Source organism: Pyrus communis, chromosome 10, assembly GCF_963583255.1.
Source record: "Pyrus communis chromosome 10, drPyrComm1.1, whole genome shotgun sequence".
In the NCBI taxonomy this organism is placed as follows: domain Eukaryota; kingdom Viridiplantae; phylum Streptophyta; class Magnoliopsida; order Rosales; family Rosaceae; genus Pyrus; species Pyrus communis.
This window is the reverse complement of record NC_084812.1, coordinates 6,577,465-6,595,301: the sequence shown is the minus strand read 5'-3', so window position 1 is coordinate 6,595,301 and position 17,837 is coordinate 6,577,465. Positions and strand designations below refer to the sequence as shown.

Below are 17,837 nucleotides of genomic sequence, written 5' to 3'. Positions count from 1 at the left end.
ATAATAAATGAGCATGTTATAAATCCTAAAAGTTCTCACAAAAAGATTCCGAGCAGATCTTGGCTCCAAGACCAAGATTCATTCATTCAACTGGCTATGTGAGATCAGGGCACCCTCACTGATGGAGCTGGGGCCTACCACCACTGATCATCCAGTAATTTCTAGTTACTTTACCGTAAACTACAAGAAATACCGAGTAAATCCCTCCAAACCCTAAATCGTAAACCCCTTTTATTTTCATATGGAAAATCCAAAAATGAAACTAACTACACTATGTTTGGGTGAAGAAATTTAAGATTATTACAGAATTTAAAAATGAAAAAAATTGAAATGACGAGATTTTATTTTATAGAATTTGTAAATTTTCTTGTTTGGTTAACCTAAAAGAACAATAGAATTGAATACAAAATTTGTTATTTTTAAACTCTCAATCATAGAAGTTGAGAAATGACACCTATTTACATGGAATTTGAACTTGGGATTTGGAGGTCACAAATTCCAAGTTTTTTTCCATGTGGAAATTCTAAATTTCTATGTTTATGAATCCAAACAAGAGAATTGGTGCCTGTCAATTTATAAATTCTGACTTTTACCAAAATTCCATGTTTATTTCCCTCATCCAAACATAGTGTAAAAGTCCAAAAAACTTTAGTTTTAATGAAAAATGACAAATAAAGGTGTAGTGAATAGTACTATGAAAAGGTAAAAATATGGTTTTTCGTTAAAAGTGAAAAGTACTGGAAGTGTTTAGTTAAAACTCCCAAAATCCAAACCCTTAAAATCGATTTAATTTTTTTCTGTGTTGTTTGAAAAAATAACTTGAATTTAAACAAGTTTAGAAACGCTACTAACAAAAGCGTTTCCAACTACATTGGCAGATCATGAATTTGAACTACATTTGAGAGTAGGATAGATTTTTCCTTCACCTTACATTTGTCATGCATGGCGTAATTATAATTATAAATATCGCTTGTAAAAATTTTCATATCTCTTTAGCGATTGATGGGATCGTTAATTAAAAAATTAAGCAAACAATTACTGTTAATGGGTTGCATTTTACTCAAACATTGATGATATGATTAGTTGTAAGGCTTCAATTACATGAAACTTTTTCTCTAGGGGTTCTTCATTGGAACTTACTTTCAAAACAAGGATATAATGATTGATTATGATCAAATGTAAATTATATGTAAAACGGGAAGGTAAATCATTTTTACCATCAATCAAAGATTTCTTTAGGATTCTACAAATCTCTCAAAAACTATATTAAAATTTTAGAGGAAAAATAAATGCCAATATGAACTCTTGCGTCGAAATTTTTTGAAGTACATCAATACATAACATATACTGTTAATTTTAACAGTCTGAACGCTTGCTAAAATTTTAACGTGTGATTTCAGGCAAGTAGACAATGATGTATAGTAGAAGGATTGCACTAACGCGCACACATGGGAACACTACACCCACCCACCAATTATTTGCTCTTTTTTCATTTTTTATATGATTTTTCAACATCCTCTGGCCCGTGTTTATATTTTCTCTCCATCTTTTTGTCGCCTTTCTTTCTCATTGTCTTTGTATTCTTCTTCTTTGACAAGAAGCACTGTCTCAGTTTTTCAACACACGCACAGACCGAGGACTGTAGAGAGAGAAAGTTCAAGAGAGAGATGATGGAGTGGGAGAAGCAGCAACTGAAAGAGCAGCAAGAGATGGAGGGGAATGGGAATGGAGGAGTGATGTATGTGAAGGTGATGACTGATGAACAGTTGGAGACTCTGAGGAAACAGATTGCAGTTTATGCCACCATTTGTGAGCAGCTTGTTGAGATGCACAAGAACCTCACTGCCCAACAAGATCTTGCAGGTCCCTCTATTCTTCTCACTTTTCTCTTTTACTCCTTCCAATTTTTTTGACTTTTTGCAATATGGTCCTTGTTTATGGTTACTTTCAGTGGTCATTTGGGTTCATCTATTGGTTTTCTGTGATGGGATTTTTCTATTTCTTAAGGATTCTTCGTTTTTGTAATTTTTCCTCAAAACTTTGGCCTTTTTTGTAGTTTTCCAATTCATTTCATGCCTTGGAATTTGTCGTCCTTGTTGAAGGCTTACCTATACTTGAAATGTCACGGTGACGGTATTTCAAGCTAATCGCGCACTTATGTTTTATTTTTTTCACTTGACGGTCCATTAGCTTGAGATACTGCCACTTTGACATTCCAATTGTATGTTCTTGTTCTTTGTTTTGAAAGGGTATGGATGTTTGTTTGCTTGTTTCTCTGGTTGGTTGTGGTTTCATTTCTCACTTTACTTTGGGGTTCCTCACTCGGGTTGGTCCTTTCTACCATTGATCTCTAGTTTCTTCTGGTGTTTGTTCAAAGAATTTTATCCTCCAAAATTGGCGGCGTAGGTCAAGGAGAAAAGCTCCTAACTTGAGATGTTGAATTTCACTTCTTTGGGTTCCTCGATTTGTTCAGATTTAGCTCTTTGTGATCTGGAAATTGAACTGATTCGGTTTTTTAGTTTATACAGGCGATATTCTACCTTAAACATCCGCCCTAGCTAATATGGCTACGCACGCATCTGTGCTTTAGTTAATAAGATATTAACTAAAACTTTGTTATGCATTCTCATTCACTAGTACATTTTTCCATAAGGCAGACAATTTATTAGTTTAAAGTATATGCAATGACACCACATATGCTTTGAACAAAAACATCTGCATTTGCTATCTCAGGAGTCAGGATGGGGAATCTGTACTGCGATCAGTTGATGACATCCACTGGCCACAAAATTACTGCCAGGCAGCGGTGGACTCCAACAGCGCTGCAGCTCCAAATTCTTGAGCGTTTGTTCGAGCAAGGGAATGGAACTCCAAGTAAGCAGAAGATCAAGGAGATCACCTCTGAGCTGAGCCAGCACGGGCAAATTTCCGAAACAAATGTGTACAATTGGTTTCAGAACAGGCGCGCTCGATCAAAGAGGAAGCAGCAAAATGCAGCATGTAACCATGCTGAATCAGAAGTGGATACCGAAGTTGATTCACCTAAGGACAAAAAAACTAGACCGGAGGAAACGTTTCAGTCCCAGCAGAACTCAGCTCAACGGACTGAAGATTTGTGCTTCCAGAGCCAGGAGATAAGTTCCGACCTGCATTTCTTGGATCCGCATACCACTAAGGCAGAAAAGATGTTCCCGTCACACAGCGGTTTAAGGAGTTCTAGACATTTAAGCGAAATGGCCTTCTATGATGATGTGCTCTCAAGTAAGTTATTGTATAAACTTTTATTTCTGGCTCTTGGCTTACCATCCAATATATCACTGATTTACCCTTTTCGCAAGATACACTCAACAAAACAAAATATCAACAACTGAAATTCTAAATCGGTTGTATGTTTCCCGCGTGCATATATGTTGACTAAGAATGCAACTGATCTCCATTTCTGACAGTTTGGTTAAATTTTAGGATTATGGTTTAGTAATAAATAACATCATACATACGAAATCTATCAATGTTGGATTTCTATTTTTGTATGTCAGCTGAACTGATCACCTTATACTGATTCTGTGTATATGGTTATTCTTAAGTTATTTGGAACAAAAATGTGAAGTCCCTAGCTCTCTCAGTTACACGCATGAAAAATCTGTATGTATTAAACTTTTAAGATTTGTGAAATCTTGACAGAAATGGCATGTATTCTGCAGGGCATGACCTGATGACCGGAAAGATGGAAGCCGGAAACTATAACCTTTTTCAGGAGGCAGAAGACTATGGCATGACGGGTTGACGCTCGTTCGTGAATGTCAAAGGTTTCGTTCTGTTTGACGAGCTATTTTGTGAAGGAGATTCCTGATTGAATGAGTTTGGTTCTGTTTGAATTTGGAGACATAGCAAGCCTAACCCTAGCAGAGAGTTATGGCTCCAACTCAATTTAACTTGGAGAGTAGATAGATTTAGTGATAAATATTATACTAGTATGACATATGGAAAGTTGCTTTTGGGGTTTTTGTGTCTTGAGCCTTGACTAATCAATCTTGCTTTGCCTTTTGCTTTGTTTATAGAATGAGAGTAGATATTTTATTTTGGGAAACCAATGATAGTTTATGTGCTTGTTTTTTACTTTCGTTTTCATCGGCAAGATGGTAATTTAAACAATTTTAGTCTGTGTGGAGAGAGATTCAAACTTGAATATAAAATGACGAGATTAGTGTTCTTGCCAACCGGCCTAATATGCGTTTGTGTGCTTAATTTATGATTTGATTAAGTCTTTCTTTGCAAGGAAAGGTTTAGGTGTTTGTGTAAGTTGGAGGATGGAATGATGGGAAAGATGAGATAAAAGTTTGGTCTTAAAGAAAGAAAAGTAGGTCATTGAAATTGAAGGTTCAATACAATCATTGCATTCACTAGCATGAGGAGGGGGGGGCGGCTGGTGCAATTATGAAAAAAATTGTCAAAGGATATGATTATATGATTGTCCTGGTGAAGAAATTTTCAGTGTGTCGAGAATACGGCTTAATATTTTAAGTGTCATATATAAGTGGTTGAAATTTTTTTTTAAGTATCCAACTACTTATATTGTGACATTTGGTGTGTTTTTCGACACAATGAAAAATCTCTCATTCGGGTGAGATTAATTTGTTGGATTTGGAATGTAAAATTGTTTAATTGCCTTTGGACACCTGGTTGCAATCATCAGCATTTGTAATGAATTATTCGAAGACTCAAATAATCAAATGTTAGATATCTTTCACAATTTTTCTTCAATAGGACAAACTATGCTGTAGTACAGAAAATGAGTGATCATGGTTGGTTGAATTGATAACGTATAATTTTTGTTTAGTGACCAATTCAATGGATGAAACTATTTAATAGTCTGTACTATTGAAGACAAACTCCTCTTTCAATGTACTTACAGGTTTGATCTCTTCCAATGTAATAATGTACTTACAGGTTTGATCTCTTCCAATGTAATTATGGAAAAAATATTTAAGTATCAACCTTATGTAAAACGGCAAAATGTACCGATTACTAAGAGTAATGTTCAAAAAATCCCCACCTAGCGTTGCCTAGGCCCCACCTAGGTCCTAGGCGTTAGAAAATTAAGAGATGGCCCATAAACCTGCTAAGGAGCTCGCCTAGCCCGCCCAGACCCGTCTAGGCACCAACTAGGTTGCAACTCACTTAGACAAAAAATAGATGGCTTTCATTTTGCATTTTATTTTATTTTTCAATAAATTGTAAAGACTTGTTGAATACTTAAATGAACACACATTATATGCTTGTTCCCTATGTTTTCATTATGTCCAATACTTCATATATAATGTCATTCTATTTTATAGTTTATGATGAAATTATATATATTTAAGTATAAACAGACACTTATGTACACGAAATATAATAGATTTACTTAAATCTGTTTAGGAGCTTGCCTAGCCACCTAGGTGCTAGGCCCCAGCCTGCTGCCCGACTAGCGTCTAACGTCTTTTAGAACCTTGACTAAGAGTAAAAAAGACTACAAGTTGGGTTGTTTTGTTGAGTTGGGAAGCTAATATGAACTCAACTTAATCATACTTCACCCTTCGCACAAGGTTAATAACTCAACTTGATGTCGATTTTCGAGTTCCGAGTTTTAACTTTTCTTTCTCATAAAATAGAGTGGTATAGAATTTCGGTTGTAGAAGAAAAAATTTAACAAGCAATGCAAGTTAAGGATTTGTTGACAAAAAAAAAAAAGTTGTGGATTTGAATTTAACTTTGGATTAAGTAAAATTCAATTAAAGACCAACTGTTAAAAGAAAATTACTATAGACACTAACTAGTTAATAAAATTGGTCTACAGTAAGATGCTTATGCGTGAGATTTTAACCATTGAAGCATGTATAATTCACAATGCACGAACGGTTATGATGTGTGCCCAAAAGCTTAAGGATCAATACTACTCCATTTAGTAAGGATAATATTATTTACATATCTATTTTTACTTCTCACTCATTATTCTTAATTTTTGACTGTCAAATCAAATGAATTGAAGAAAATCAATAAAAAAAAATTAACAACGATATGTGAAAGATAAAATTGAGTGTGTGAATAACGGTATCTTTTAATAAATCTACTATGCTTTGGTTAAATTAATTTTACCATTAAAATAATTTGTTTAATTATGTGAACAATAATTTTTTTAATTAATTTTACCATCAACAGTAAGTTTGCATTCTCTGCACTAGACCTCCACCAGCTCCAACAAGTTTCGAAATTTGGGTTTTCAGCAGACTCACTCTTCTGATCGAACCTGCGTATCACAGTCGTAGTCGTTTTCCATGATTTTACAATTAGGGCTTGCAGAAAAAGGTGGGAGGAAACAGGATTTGAGAGGCTTCAGGGCCTGGGCTCCGATCGCCATTGAGGTTGAAAGAGGACTTCGTCTCGAGTAAGTTGGTTCGGGTCACATTAGAATTTCCCCATTCAATGCAAACTTCAAACCCTAATTTCCATGGATTTGGCATTGTGTTGGCCAATGCCAATGCAGTGCCTAATCTACAGAAATCGCCAAGGCTTTATTTTTATCAATTTATGAAAATAAGTTTTATCATTTTTATGTTTTTAATTGTTTCATGGAATTTCTGGGCAAAAATCCAGCAATGTATTAGCTGAAAATTCATTTCAGATTCTTCGATTACGAAAATGTAGCTAAACCATTGTTATAAAGGTGGGAGCTTTACAGTGTAACATAAACAAACCATTTTCACTGAATGTTGCAGTTGCGGGTTAGGCCAGTTGGACAAGGTAGTGTGTCCGCTCCATTGCACGCCTTCCCCGTAGATTAGAGTAGCTTTACTGAATGACACAATTATCCTGACCAAGTTTTCTTCATGTTTTGAGTGCAATCATAGCAATGTTAAGAATTGGTTCTTTTGTGGATATGCAGATGACGGTATAAGGGGACGATTGTATGAATAACTAGTTTGGGGGGAATGGTGGGTTCATCTATAACTAATTCGAGATATATGTATTTACATGACTGTATGCGGCCTTGTGAAGCAGTTGACGTGCACCACATCATTGTTCGAAAGAGTGGTGCGAAGGGTTTCTTAATGTACTTGTTTGCTGTTGTTATTCTAGCTACCGCCTTCTACATTTTCTTTGTTAAGGTATGCCTTATATCCGCTTAATTTCATATGTCTCGTATAAATCATTTTACATTGTACTTCTGTTTGTATCTTTGTTCTCGAGGTCCGGTTTAAGAGCTTATAGATGTGAATTTAGTTTGGTGAGAGACTTTCAGTTGCCATTTTCCATTGTAGGATTTCTGTTTGGTTTATTTGAAAAATTTGTTCTTGAAAGAAATTTCACGCTCGATAATATGCCCGTTTTATAAGAATGTATTTGGGTGTCTGAAATTCTATCATACCTCAGCAACTTTGACACAATGATCTTACAATTAACAGGAGAAATCAGTCATCATTGTTTTATGGAGTCTCCTTTTAGATGCGTTCCTTGTAAAATTGCTTCAGAAGAGTGTTGAGAAAGGTGAGGACCCGATTGATGGGGCTTTTGGTCCTCTGAACTGATACTTCCCGTGTTATTTCACATTAAGAATGTTTCTTGTCATGCTCTTACCTTGTTTAGTGTACTAATGACAACAGAGTCCATCATGGTTATGCCAGCGTTTGGAGTTCAACTAGAAACTCACTATGTGAGGTAGCTTCTCTCTCTATTTGTTTTATGTGTATTATCTTTGTTGATTAAATCATCAGTGTGAATTTACCCCTTTTACCATTGTAGTGGAAAGATTATTCGTCGGTTCGTTCCTATGGACAAGATTTTGAAACCTGTGGTACTAGAATGTGTGACTCCAGTTACTTGTTACTGGAGCCTGTCTTTCATTGTACACGGGGAAGCAGAATTGGTATTAATTTTTAAGGTACATAATTCCTTCTACTTATCAACTTAAGCTTGGAGAATCATCCGATTGGCAAGCTATTAGGAGGCATAAATGTGATGAAAGAGCTTGGCTTTTGAAAGTTGAATTCGTTTTCCAGGAATTGCGTCCGCCTATGAAAATGTTGGTGCCCATCTGGAAGGCCTTATGTGCTGCCACTGGTACTAAAGGAAGCTCAAACGCATGTACGGAAGATGGTTGATGGAGATGATTGATTGCTGCTCAAGCAACATAGAATAATTTGCGGAGCTAATGCAACCTCTTCAAGGTCACGTAGTTGTTTAGCATTCCGATTGATGGAGCTTCTGTTGCAAACCAAGCGACGAGGAGGATGAAGGGCGAGGATTTTGATATATACAAGGTTAAAAGGAATTCCTATTGCAGTCAGTTACGCAGGTCACACTGTACAATCTGCTGATTTGATTAATTGTAGCCAAAATCAATGTAAATTCAAAGTTTGTTCTTATTCTTTACTGTTGATTTGTTCAGGCAGCACTCCGATATAGCAATCGAATGAGTAGTCGAGTATTCGAGTTGACCATATGTGTACCGGTGACTGTTCTGCTTCTCCCTCCCTCGTTTCTCTTTCACTCTTGCTATAATTGGAGCCTAAGTTTCAAATTTTGGCAAGAGTAATTTGACTTCTTGAACTAGTTGAAATGACCCTCTGAACTATTTTTATGGTAAATTAATCCTCTAAACTATTTGAAACTAGCCGACTAACCCCTCGCCGTCATATTCGATGAAATTTCTTTCACTTTGCCATCAAATACTAGCATGTGACCAATGTGCAATTCACTTTTGAGGGTAAAGTCGTGCCACTATTTGATGACAAAGTAGATAAAATTTTATCGAATCTCATGATGAAGAGTTAATTAGCTGATTTCAAATGGTTCAAAGGCTTAATTTACTATAAAAATACCATTAAGTTTTCTGCAAGATAAATGATTGTAATCATGGTTTACCAAATGCTTGCCTTGCCACCAAAGATTAGACTAATCACATATTGATTAAAAATCCGGGGTGCCCAACAACTATCATGATTAAATATTTACCTGCAAAACATTCGCTTTACAAAAATCTGCCCACGTGATCAGTGACATAGACATAAAGAGATATATCTCGGTGACAACAGATTTTCATCTATTGTACCATTGTGACAAAATGTCATAAATCTAGGCAGAAACCAGATTGGTTAACAGAAAACTAATATGAATTGATATTCCTTATGTGGAAAAACAAGTTACACGATCAGTCAAGTGCTCATAAAAAGGCACGTTCCTTGTTTTTCTTCAAAGGGGCTGGCATATGTACTTTATCAGAATGAAGCATGCTATAAACTAGGTACAAAGAATGAGAATGAATTTACGGCTTGAATGTGTCAATTCCGCATATAGGCAGGGCCGGCATTGCGACTTTGGAACAAAATTGGATCGTCATCACTCTAGCTTCTAGCCAAGTTTAAACGTTTTTCCGCACGTGCAAGACTAAGTTCATGTCGACCTAACCCATGCCACAACCGATCGGTACCATCATTTGAGGACGTAATCTTAGCTATTTGCTTATGCAACGCCTCCAAGTTGACAAGCGGGGCAGTTGTTGGTCGACCATGAGCACACTGCAAAACAAATTTTTTTTCAGTGTTTCAGGAAGCCAACATAGAAGCCTCTCCCCGACACTACAAATCCACATTCACATCCGAAAGTTTTCTCTTAGCCTGTAACGACCACTTACTTGGAAACATAGAGAAGTCTGCTTTAGCTCTTCAACGATGAGGTTACACTCAGAAGGAAGCAAGGAATCCCCAAACATAATTGCACCTGACAAGAAGGAAATGATTGAAAAAGTAAGAACTGTGTAAAGAGGTAAAAGAGTAAAAGGTTATTCTGTCACTATAATAAAACCAACGCAAGGTTGACTTTCCAGTTTCTGTATGCAATATACTCAGTGGAGAAAAGGCCCTAATAAGTTTAAGAATCTTTAGGTCCATATTATTGAACAAGACTTGTTTGCCTCTAGGGTGAGCACGAAGGTTCAGATTTACCTCTGCATGCTTTAGAATTTAGGATTCGAAGAACTGATGGTGGCGTTGTGGATGATCCATCTGTATCAGCAAGCTGAAGATTGAACAGAAAGCTGTCAGTCATTAGTTAACTAAAGTTGGGGAATGATAAAGGACATCGTCAGAAAAAGAGGAAGGGAAAACTGTCGTAGAACTAAAGGCACATTACCTGCTGAAGAAATTCCATAAGATCCAAGTCAGATAAATTGACACCTAAGATGCAGGGTACCTGCATCTCGTTTATAGAAGAAAATCGTATCAATAACGGGAACAGATGAGAGGCAGCTTCATATCAAGTCATCTCTTCAAACAAAACAAACAATATAGAGATAGGTAAATGATCTTGGTTCAACATGTTTTGAGCTCATAAAAGGAGTGAATGGAAGACTTAAAAATGAGAAGTGATGGGTTATTTACCGCAGTAAGTGTGATGGCTGTTGGCTGCCTGTGAAGGAGATTCAAATTCCTGCCAAATGGTTAAATCCCAAAAGTCAGGGTACATAACAATGTCTCAGAAAATACAATACAGTTTCATAAATGAACCATGCAAGTGGTGTCCAACTTATCACATTTTTGCAACACCAAGCATGAAAAGCAAAATGAGACAAAAGAAGCAACAACGTTTGATAGATGAATACATAACATGAAATCAAACACTAGACACGCATGTTATGCGCTGATTCATAACTCAATTGTGCAACCGAAAACTAAACATTGCTATTACAAGAATTTCAAATCCTTAGGGGCACTCCAATAGTCTTGCAGAGTTTATCTAGTGACACTCAAATCAGCAATACAGAAGCCTGCCAAGTTATTGTGTTATGTTCATAACTTCATAATGCTGGACACTGGTTACAGTATCATATTCTTTTGTAAATAATAAATTATTAATAAATATGAAATATGCCGGGTAAGTCATGTAAAATACCTCTTGAAGGACCCTGAACCTTCAGCATGTGTGTTGCAGAGCCAACCCCACTCTTCAACTGGTTTTGCATAGTTATGCAGTAACTGGTAGCCAATCTCTGGCAGCACCTGAATTATATTATAAGAACTAAAGAGTCAAGGAATGCAAACCATTAAAACTTCATTTAGCATCAGATACACTACATACCAACTCTTGTTCAACATCCAGAAAAGTAATCGCCTTTGCTTCTCCTTCTCCACATAGCACCTACGTAGTCAGCTAGTCATGTAAGCCAAAATAGAAATATCATTTTCGACAGTTTAAACAGGGACGATACTAATACCTTCTGACGCAACTCCTCCAACCGAATCCTTTCATCTGCAGCGTGCTGTAGAAAAGAATTGCCGCCAAAGTTAGAACTCCAGCTGCACTAGTGTGCATGTGCGACTTAGTATGAATGTAGTTAATGTTTTATACAGCAGCATGTACTGCATATTTACGCTTATGCATCTACTTCGAAGACATACAATTCCATCTTATTCTGATAAAATTTTCGAGTGACCAAGATTTTCATATATAAACTAATATCCTAGGTAGTTTATTTCTTCCTCTCTGAAGGCCACTCTTGGGTGAGTAAAGAACGTGATTAGATACATGCAAACTTTTGTTGTGATCTATAAGTGAACTGTAGGTGCCCCTTATTTAACAGGAAACTTACTGCTGATTTATATAAGAGCATAACTCCCAAACTAAAACTCAAAAAAAAAAAAAAAAAAAAAAAAAAAAAGCCTGAAAAAATATACAACAAACAGACCTGGTCAATAACAGCAAGTGTAGTACCGGCTGTAACTGCAATATATTTCTTATCCACCTGGCAAAGAACTCTGCAATCACTGAGGCAGTTCTTGTTGATAGATTCAGGAACTAATGAGTCAGAAGAGAGATGCAAGAATCCAGAAGAGATGTCAAGTATGTTTTGATCATCAAGACCTTGCGTTTTACTTGAGCTCTGCATTATAAAAAAAATATTATTCCCAATTACAATTTGATTAAGCGATGCAAACTTTTGTGGCAAACAAGTATAGCGATGATACTTGACTGTCGAGCATCAACCGTCCACACACACACACACACACATATTATTACTCACCGTGATCTGGGGACAGCAATTCCGCCATTTGGTCCCACAGTTCAGGGAGTTTTGATCCTTGGAGATAAATTCTGAAACAGGGCAAGGATTAGAGCTAACATTACTTTGTCCAATAAATGATAAACAAGTTATTTTATAATAAGCATTCAAGTATTGATTACACTGTCCATAATAAACATATGAGATACCTTTAATTGGAGCAGTGGCTTGAATCGCAGAACATTTAGACTGTTCAAACATTTCAACTTTGTGCGTCTTGTTTACCCCAGCCTTTCTATTTTGAGATTTCTCAGTATCTGATCTGAAAGAAAATTTGATGGTTGAGAGGGTAGAGTCACAACTTAAAGGAAAACATAACGTAATGACTAATGAGAAAATAATTGAAGTTCAAGTACCTGATGGCTAGTGGGAAATCCTCGAGAGAACTCCGGTTCAAATTTAGATGGCAACCACCAGGAGGTTTATGGAGATCCTTCATCTTGCTAACTTCTGCACAAAAGGTGTATCAGCTAAGCCAAACCTATATCAGCTCCTGAGCCCTAAAAGAAAATCACATGATAATACCTGGATAAGTAGGTGCATCATGAAAGGTTTGTGCATCAGGTTTGCCTGCTATTGTTGTCAAAGGATGACTTAAAGTAGAGTACCTCCTCTTGCTTCTATAGAATGGTGGTGCTGAATGGCTTCTTTTCGATCTTCCTATGGAAGATTGATTTTGTAGACAATCTTGATCTCTAAACTGATCTTTTTGTTTTTTATACAACTCAATATCCATGTTATCTTTTCCGCGGGCATACAAAGATGACCAACCTGTCTCATCAGCTAATATATCCGGACATTCGGGAGAAAACTCGCCATCTAAATTGTGTGGCTGAAAGAATTTTCCTGAACTTGAATAATCACTAAAATCCAGTTCATGGTCTGTATGTGTAGTGCAGTGTTCTCGGCTGGACCTCTTTGATATTATACCATACCCAAATGCGCAGTCCTTTTCTTCACTATCCACAAAATGCCTATTAGTAGACCTTTTAACAGATCTATAATGTCCTTCAACTGCATTTATATCAGAGACAGGTTCATGGTCCAGATACGTGTTTTGGGATAACGAATTCGAGATCACGGAGCACCAATCATTATTTAAGGTCCTATGGCAGGAACCAATGTTCTCTACATTCATGACTGAACTTTCTTCATAAAACTGCTCCCCATAGTGTGGGAGTGACTTTATAAAAGCTCTTGACGGAGAATCAAACTCTGTAGACAGGTCAAATTTTGTCAAAACTTTGGTTAAGGGCCGAGCACTTGATTCCTCCTCTGGCCACAAGAAATCAAAACTCTTGCTGCCGTCAATTTCTGGAATTTCTACACTGTTATAAGAGCCACCCCGCCTTCTCTTGTTCCTGAAGCCATCACTTTGATATCTAATCCCATTATCTGCACACAGATCCCTCTCATACAGAAAACTTTCTTTTGAGGAACAACTCTTGAGGAACGGTTGTATTAGATTCTGGGTGAACTCTACATCGCTATCGAATTCATGCTGGTCATAAGATACTCTACTACTTGCTGAACCAATGCCAACACTGGGATCAACTTTAAAGGGCTCATCTTTCCATTCTGAGCTAAAGATATTGTCCTCCACATTGCTGGATCTTTCTGCAGCAGCGGATCTATTCTCAAGGATATAATCTTCATCAGAGAAATGTTTGATATCCGACATCCAAGGATGATTTTCCTTCTGTCGAGTTGTTAGCTTGCATTTGTCTAGACAATCATCCCGTGACTGAAGAGAATAATCAGTGTGAGGACTAAATTCAATCCCAATATGTTGCCCTTGGAAGCCATTGAAATCTTCATTATATTCAAATGGCATTCTGACATGTTTCTTCTGAGATGTACGGTTCTCTTCTTGAATTAACACATCCATAATGTTGGGAGAAGCCTGAAAATTTTGCCTGCTCTTTTTTTTCCCGAACTTAGAGAGTTCTGACAAATCTCCATCAAGTAAATCTACCAAGAGAAAGGATATGAGCCAGGAAAACTGAACCAAACTAACATCTTTCATTCAGCTCAGAACTCATACTCAAGTCACTGTCAAATGGAAATGTGAAAAAAAAAATTATGAATGTGAAAAAAAAAATTATGTTCCTTACTTTCATCTGTAGATTTAATGTTGCCACCTTTCTTCCGCATTTGATCTTCTACGAAAATATCAGCTCCATGACAACCAGATTCTCCTGGAAATATCCTAGAGGTTAATGCACTTTTAAAAAATACACTATACCAAAATAATGATTCATTAATATGCCTTCACACCAACGTAAATGAAAGAAGCTCTCAGAAACAAGCCAGGGGCAAAGGTGTACCATCAGGCATCTTTTCCTTCCAGAATTTCTGAATGGCCTTATCAATAAAGGCGAGTACCGGAGCCCAATCCTGCCCAAAGTGGGGGAGACAGAAGAAAAAGAAGCATAAATGTTCAGCAATTTAAATACAACTGTATATATTACAATAAGTCGGCGTAGAGTAGCAGATCTTATATGATACATAGATCACAACTCACAGTCAAAAAAGGAAAGTTACCTTGAACTCCACATACGTCTTTGATGGTTCAAAGGTTAAATCATAAAATATTCGGGGACAGCTTAAATTCAAAACATAAGCTGCAAATGCCTGAGGCCTACTTCGCTTCCTATTTTGGGACCCATCAATAGCCTCACCTGGATCCCAGATTTCAAAGGTATTGGCCAGCTGATTAAGCAATTTATGAATTGGCCCTTTGCAAACGAACCGCAAGTTAATATCTGCCAGTGTCAAGGTCAAGGACAAAATATAACTCATCTCAGACCTAACACACTCCTTCTATAACTTGGTAAATATTCTCCAAAATATAGACATGGATACAGATATATTGGAAGGCCTGCAAAATAAATGTTTCAAGAATAAGAAACAAGGATACAAACATTTAAAAAGTATAAATCATCTACATCATCTATATAAATCCTTCTACCTTATTGGCGAGATTATTGCAAGGGCTAGATATGTATCCAGAAAGCTGTAATTTGCCATCACTTATGTTCAATTCATGAAGAGCGTCGGCGACCACAGTCCCAAAAGTCCTTTTCAATAGTGTCAACGGAGAGGAAGAAGGAATTGTACGAAGAAGCTCATTCTCACTACATATAGAGTTAGTATGTAAATTAAATTAATAAACAAGGAAATAAAGACCAATAACCATACATTCTTCAACTAGAAAATGTGATTAGAGGAAAACCTTTCAATATCTACAACTTTAAAAGAAACATCTGAGTGCACAAGGGCAATCCGATGTACACATTTGTAGACAGAGTCCAATACTTTCTTGGGGCTTCCAGTTTGTAATGCAAACCAAAAAGCAGATCAAGTCAGTTTATTTCATTTCACTAGGCAGCTGAAAACAATCTCATATAAAACACATAAAGAAAACAAAATGGTCCAGGACTGGCACCTGGATTGCATGTACTTCCTCCGAACTGGTTGATTGTAAAACAGATCACGAACAACAACTGTAACAACAACCAAGTGATCAATCAAAATCTTAATGTACGTGGAATTATCCAGGGAAAATGCCATTAAGCATTTATCTGGAGTAATGTAATGGAACCCGTCAAATTAACCATGTTTGATAAACCTTCAATGAAATTCATTTCCATAAACAAATGAAATCCATTTATCCGGAGTAATGTAATGTAATTAGAAAATTTGACAAGCTTAAATCAAGACAATAGCAACAGTAATAGGTTGGTACCTGTAGTGCCCACATCCTTCCTGTCATCATCTATTCCAAGATACAAACATTTGCATCCCTATGAAAAATGGAGGAAAAGTCAACCAGAGCTAAACTTGCATAAAGGCACAAACCAATTCGGTTGTGAACAACAAACGCAAAACAGTAAAAAGCCCACACCTTCATGACTTTGCGATACCCATTTGCCCTCCCATAAGCTTTTGTTAAGATTTCTAACAATGACACATCAGAAATGGAAGCCAATGCTTCTCCTCGGAAACCAAAGCTCCCAGTTCCACCATCCGTCTTAGTAGAATGATCAAACTTTGACGTTGCTGCTTATTAAATATACCATACATCATAAAATTCACCAAACATAGACGCATCTAAGTCAAGCATCAATATTTTAAAGTACATTCAATTAAAGGATTGATTATAAGGGAAAATGAGAACTTTACCATATCTTTCTCCCACCAACACCAATCCATCACGAGTAATCCCGCGCCCTACAAGTAACATTAACAAACATTATCCAAGGCACCAAAACTGAACATTCTTTAGATTACAACCGAAAGAGGAAGATCAGCACTGACCATCATCCACTACTTTTACATAGCATGTCCCAACACCTACGAAAACCGATACCTGAGACCATAAACAAACAGTTGTGAAGCTAATTAACTTATTCACCGTCATTACTACTTAAAACACAAACTTAATCAAGCTTAATTAAATGCCATAAAGTAATTACCTTCGTTGCACCGGCATCCAAGCTATTGAAAATCAGCTCCTCCACAACGCTCGTCAGGTCGTACAGGACAACTCCAGAACGCACCGAGCTACTAACCGCCTCCGGCAACGGCTTTACGCCCCTCATCGAGACCTAAATGCGGATACTTTCCAATCCATTAACTCACAGAAAAAGAAAAATTCTTACCTTCATCAATTTTCCCGCACTTTCTCGGCAACCAAACAGAGAAAAGGAAAATGTTTTGGCGAATTGAAATGCTCCGTAGCTTTCCTGAAAGAACGAATTCGAAATTAGGGTTCTTCGGTTAGGGGTTAGGGCTTCGGCACTGCGACGTCGTTTGGATGATCGGACGACAGTTCGGAGCTCTCCGAGCTCGCTTGTTTCGAAAACGAATGAAGAAAAAAAGGCGGTTCAGCGCCAGGCACCAGTTTAACTGACTCTTAACCACCGCTTCCGCCAGTGTACCCTGCAGGGTTTGATAAACTCACAGGTGGCGGGGACTCGGCGAGTCACAGCTGGAACGTCATTGGCTGATATTGAAACCCTGACACGTGGCGCTTGACCGGTATACAGCCGCTTTATTGTAAAAGGTTCGCACAGGTAATGTAATTCACAAATTTAAGCGGTCGTTATCCCTTTCACGTGACGTCCTCATTTTAATTACCGATCTACCCCTATAAATTATTTCTATTTTAGTATTTTGCAAAAATAAAAATAAAAGTTGGGGCCTATTTTTTCCTTATCCTTCCATCATGTCATCATTTTATCCTTCTCATTTGACCATTGGGTATCTCTTAAGAATTTAATATGAAAAAATTGCACTGCTAAACTAGAATTTTACTAAGCAATCAACAATAACGATCGAGAAATGCTAAGAAGATTATTTCAAAATAAAGACTCTTATGTACGGTAAGATCCCACACCGCCCAAGGGGTGGAGGTCCCACACCATCAAGGGGAGTGGATCATGTAAGCCTTATATGTATATTCCTATCTCTACCTAGCACGAGGCTTTTTGGGAATTCACTGGCTTCGGGTTCCGTAGGAACTCTGAAGTAAAGCGAGTTCGCGCGAAAGCGATCCCAGGATGGGTGACCCACTAGGAAGTTCTCGTGTGAGTTCCCAGAAACAAAACCATGAGGGCGTAGTCGGGACTCAAAACGGACAATATCGTGCTACGATAGAGTCGAGTTCGGGATATGATGGGGGCCCGGGGCAGGATGTGACATAGACTATGTCATTTCATTATTTAACGTCAATTTTATG

The 17,837-nt window shown here is 37.3% G+C and overlaps 3 protein-coding genes across 4 annotated transcripts; 2 read left to right on the top strand and 1 right to left on the bottom strand.

Annotated features, from left to right (window-relative positions):
• The first annotated feature begins 1,510 nt into the window (after window positions 1-1,510).
• LOC137747558 (WUSCHEL-related homeobox 8-like) lies at window positions 1,511-4,077 on the top strand. The gene is made up of 3 exons (XM_068487687.1): window positions 1,511-1,863; window positions 2,734-3,261; window positions 3,702-4,077. Exons 1-3 carry the CDS (start codon window positions 1,668-1,670, stop codon window positions 3,782-3,784), a joined length of 807 nt encoding a protein of 268 aa, XP_068343788.1. The 5' UTR covers window positions 1,511-1,667; the 3' UTR covers window positions 3,785-4,077.
• A 2,126-nt stretch (window positions 4,078-6,203) lies between these two features.
• Window positions 6,204-8,706, top strand: LOC137748890 (uncharacterized). The gene is made up of 6 exons (XM_068489082.1): window positions 6,204-6,424; window positions 6,923-7,145; window positions 7,443-7,524; window positions 7,641-7,695; window positions 7,780-7,918; window positions 8,037-8,706. Exons 2-6 carry the CDS (start codon window positions 6,969-6,971, stop codon window positions 8,136-8,138), a joined length of 555 nt encoding a protein of 184 aa, XP_068345183.1. The 5' UTR covers window positions 6,204-6,424; window positions 6,923-6,968; the 3' UTR covers window positions 8,139-8,706.
• A 389-nt stretch (window positions 8,707-9,095) lies between these two features.
• LOC137747639 (DNA mismatch repair protein MLH3-like) lies at window positions 9,096-17,008 on the bottom strand. Of its 2 annotated transcripts, none has more exons than XM_068487783.1 (25): window positions 16,573-17,008; window positions 16,415-16,466; window positions 16,280-16,327; window positions 16,002-16,156; window positions 15,843-15,900; window positions 15,543-15,600; window positions 15,330-15,422; window positions 15,066-15,231; window positions 14,960-14,975; window positions 14,639-14,859; window positions 14,422-14,491; window positions 14,209-14,292; window positions 12,620-14,065; window positions 12,451-12,544; window positions 12,244-12,356; window positions 12,056-12,126; window positions 11,720-11,914; window positions 11,249-11,293; window positions 11,113-11,172; window positions 10,927-11,033; window positions 10,416-10,464; window positions 10,168-10,227; window positions 9,981-10,053; window positions 9,671-9,756; window positions 9,096-9,554 (listed from the first exon to the last, which is right to left on the bottom strand). In XM_068487783.1, the coding sequence occupies exons 1-25, from the start codon at window positions 16,696-16,698 to the stop codon at window positions 9,381-9,383; spliced, it is 3,720 nt and encodes a 1,239-aa protein (XP_068343884.1). In that variant the 5' UTR covers window positions 16,699-17,008; the 3' UTR covers window positions 9,096-9,380. The 2 variants fall into 2 exon arrangements, with proteins under 2 accessions (XP_068343884.1, XP_068343885.1); XM_068487784.1 differs by having other exon boundaries at window positions 12,451-12,541.
• Between the last annotated feature and the right edge of the window lie 829 nt (window positions 17,009-17,837).

What these genes read in the sequence shown, in the direction of transcription:
- LOC137748890 (XM_068489082.1), top strand. Translation starts at nt 6,969, where the DNA reads ATGGTGGGTTCATCTATAACTAATTCGAGATATATGTATTTACATGAC. An exon ending in TCAGAAGAGTGTTGAGAAAG is followed by an intron (nt 7,525 to 7,640) that starts GTGAGGACCCGA and finishes TAATGACAACAG; the next exon opens with AGTCCATCATGGTTATGCCA. An exon ending in AATTGGTATTAATTTTTAAG is followed by an intron (nt 7,919 to 8,036) that starts GTACATAATTCC and finishes TTCGTTTTCCAG; the next exon opens with GAATTGCGTCCGCCTATGAA.
- LOC137747558 (XM_068487687.1), top strand. Translation starts at nt 1,668, where the DNA reads ATGATGGAGTGGGAGAAGCAGCAACTGAAAGAGCAGCAAGAGATGGAG. An exon ending in TGCCCAACAAGATCTTGCAG is followed by an intron (nt 1,864 to 2,733) that starts GTCCCTCTATTC and finishes TTGCTATCTCAG; the next exon opens with GAGTCAGGATGGGGAATCTG. An exon ending in CTATGATGATGTGCTCTCAA is followed by an intron (nt 3,262 to 3,701) that starts GTAAGTTATTGT and finishes TGTATTCTGCAG; the next exon opens with GGCATGACCTGATGACCGGA.
- LOC137747639 (XM_068487783.1), bottom strand. Translation starts at nt 16,698, where the DNA reads ATGAGGGGCGTAAAGCCGTTGCCGGAGGCGGTTAGTAGCTCGGTGCGT. An exon ending in AGGAAGTACATGCAATCCAG is followed by an intron (nt 15,423 to 15,542) that starts GTGCCAGTCCTG and finishes ACAAACTGGAAG; the next exon opens with CCCCAAGAAAGTATTGGACT. An exon ending in GGTTCAGGGTCCTTCAAGAG is followed by an intron (nt 10,465 to 10,926) that starts GTATTTTACATG and finishes ACCATTTGGCAG; the next exon opens with GAATTTGAATCTCCTTCACA.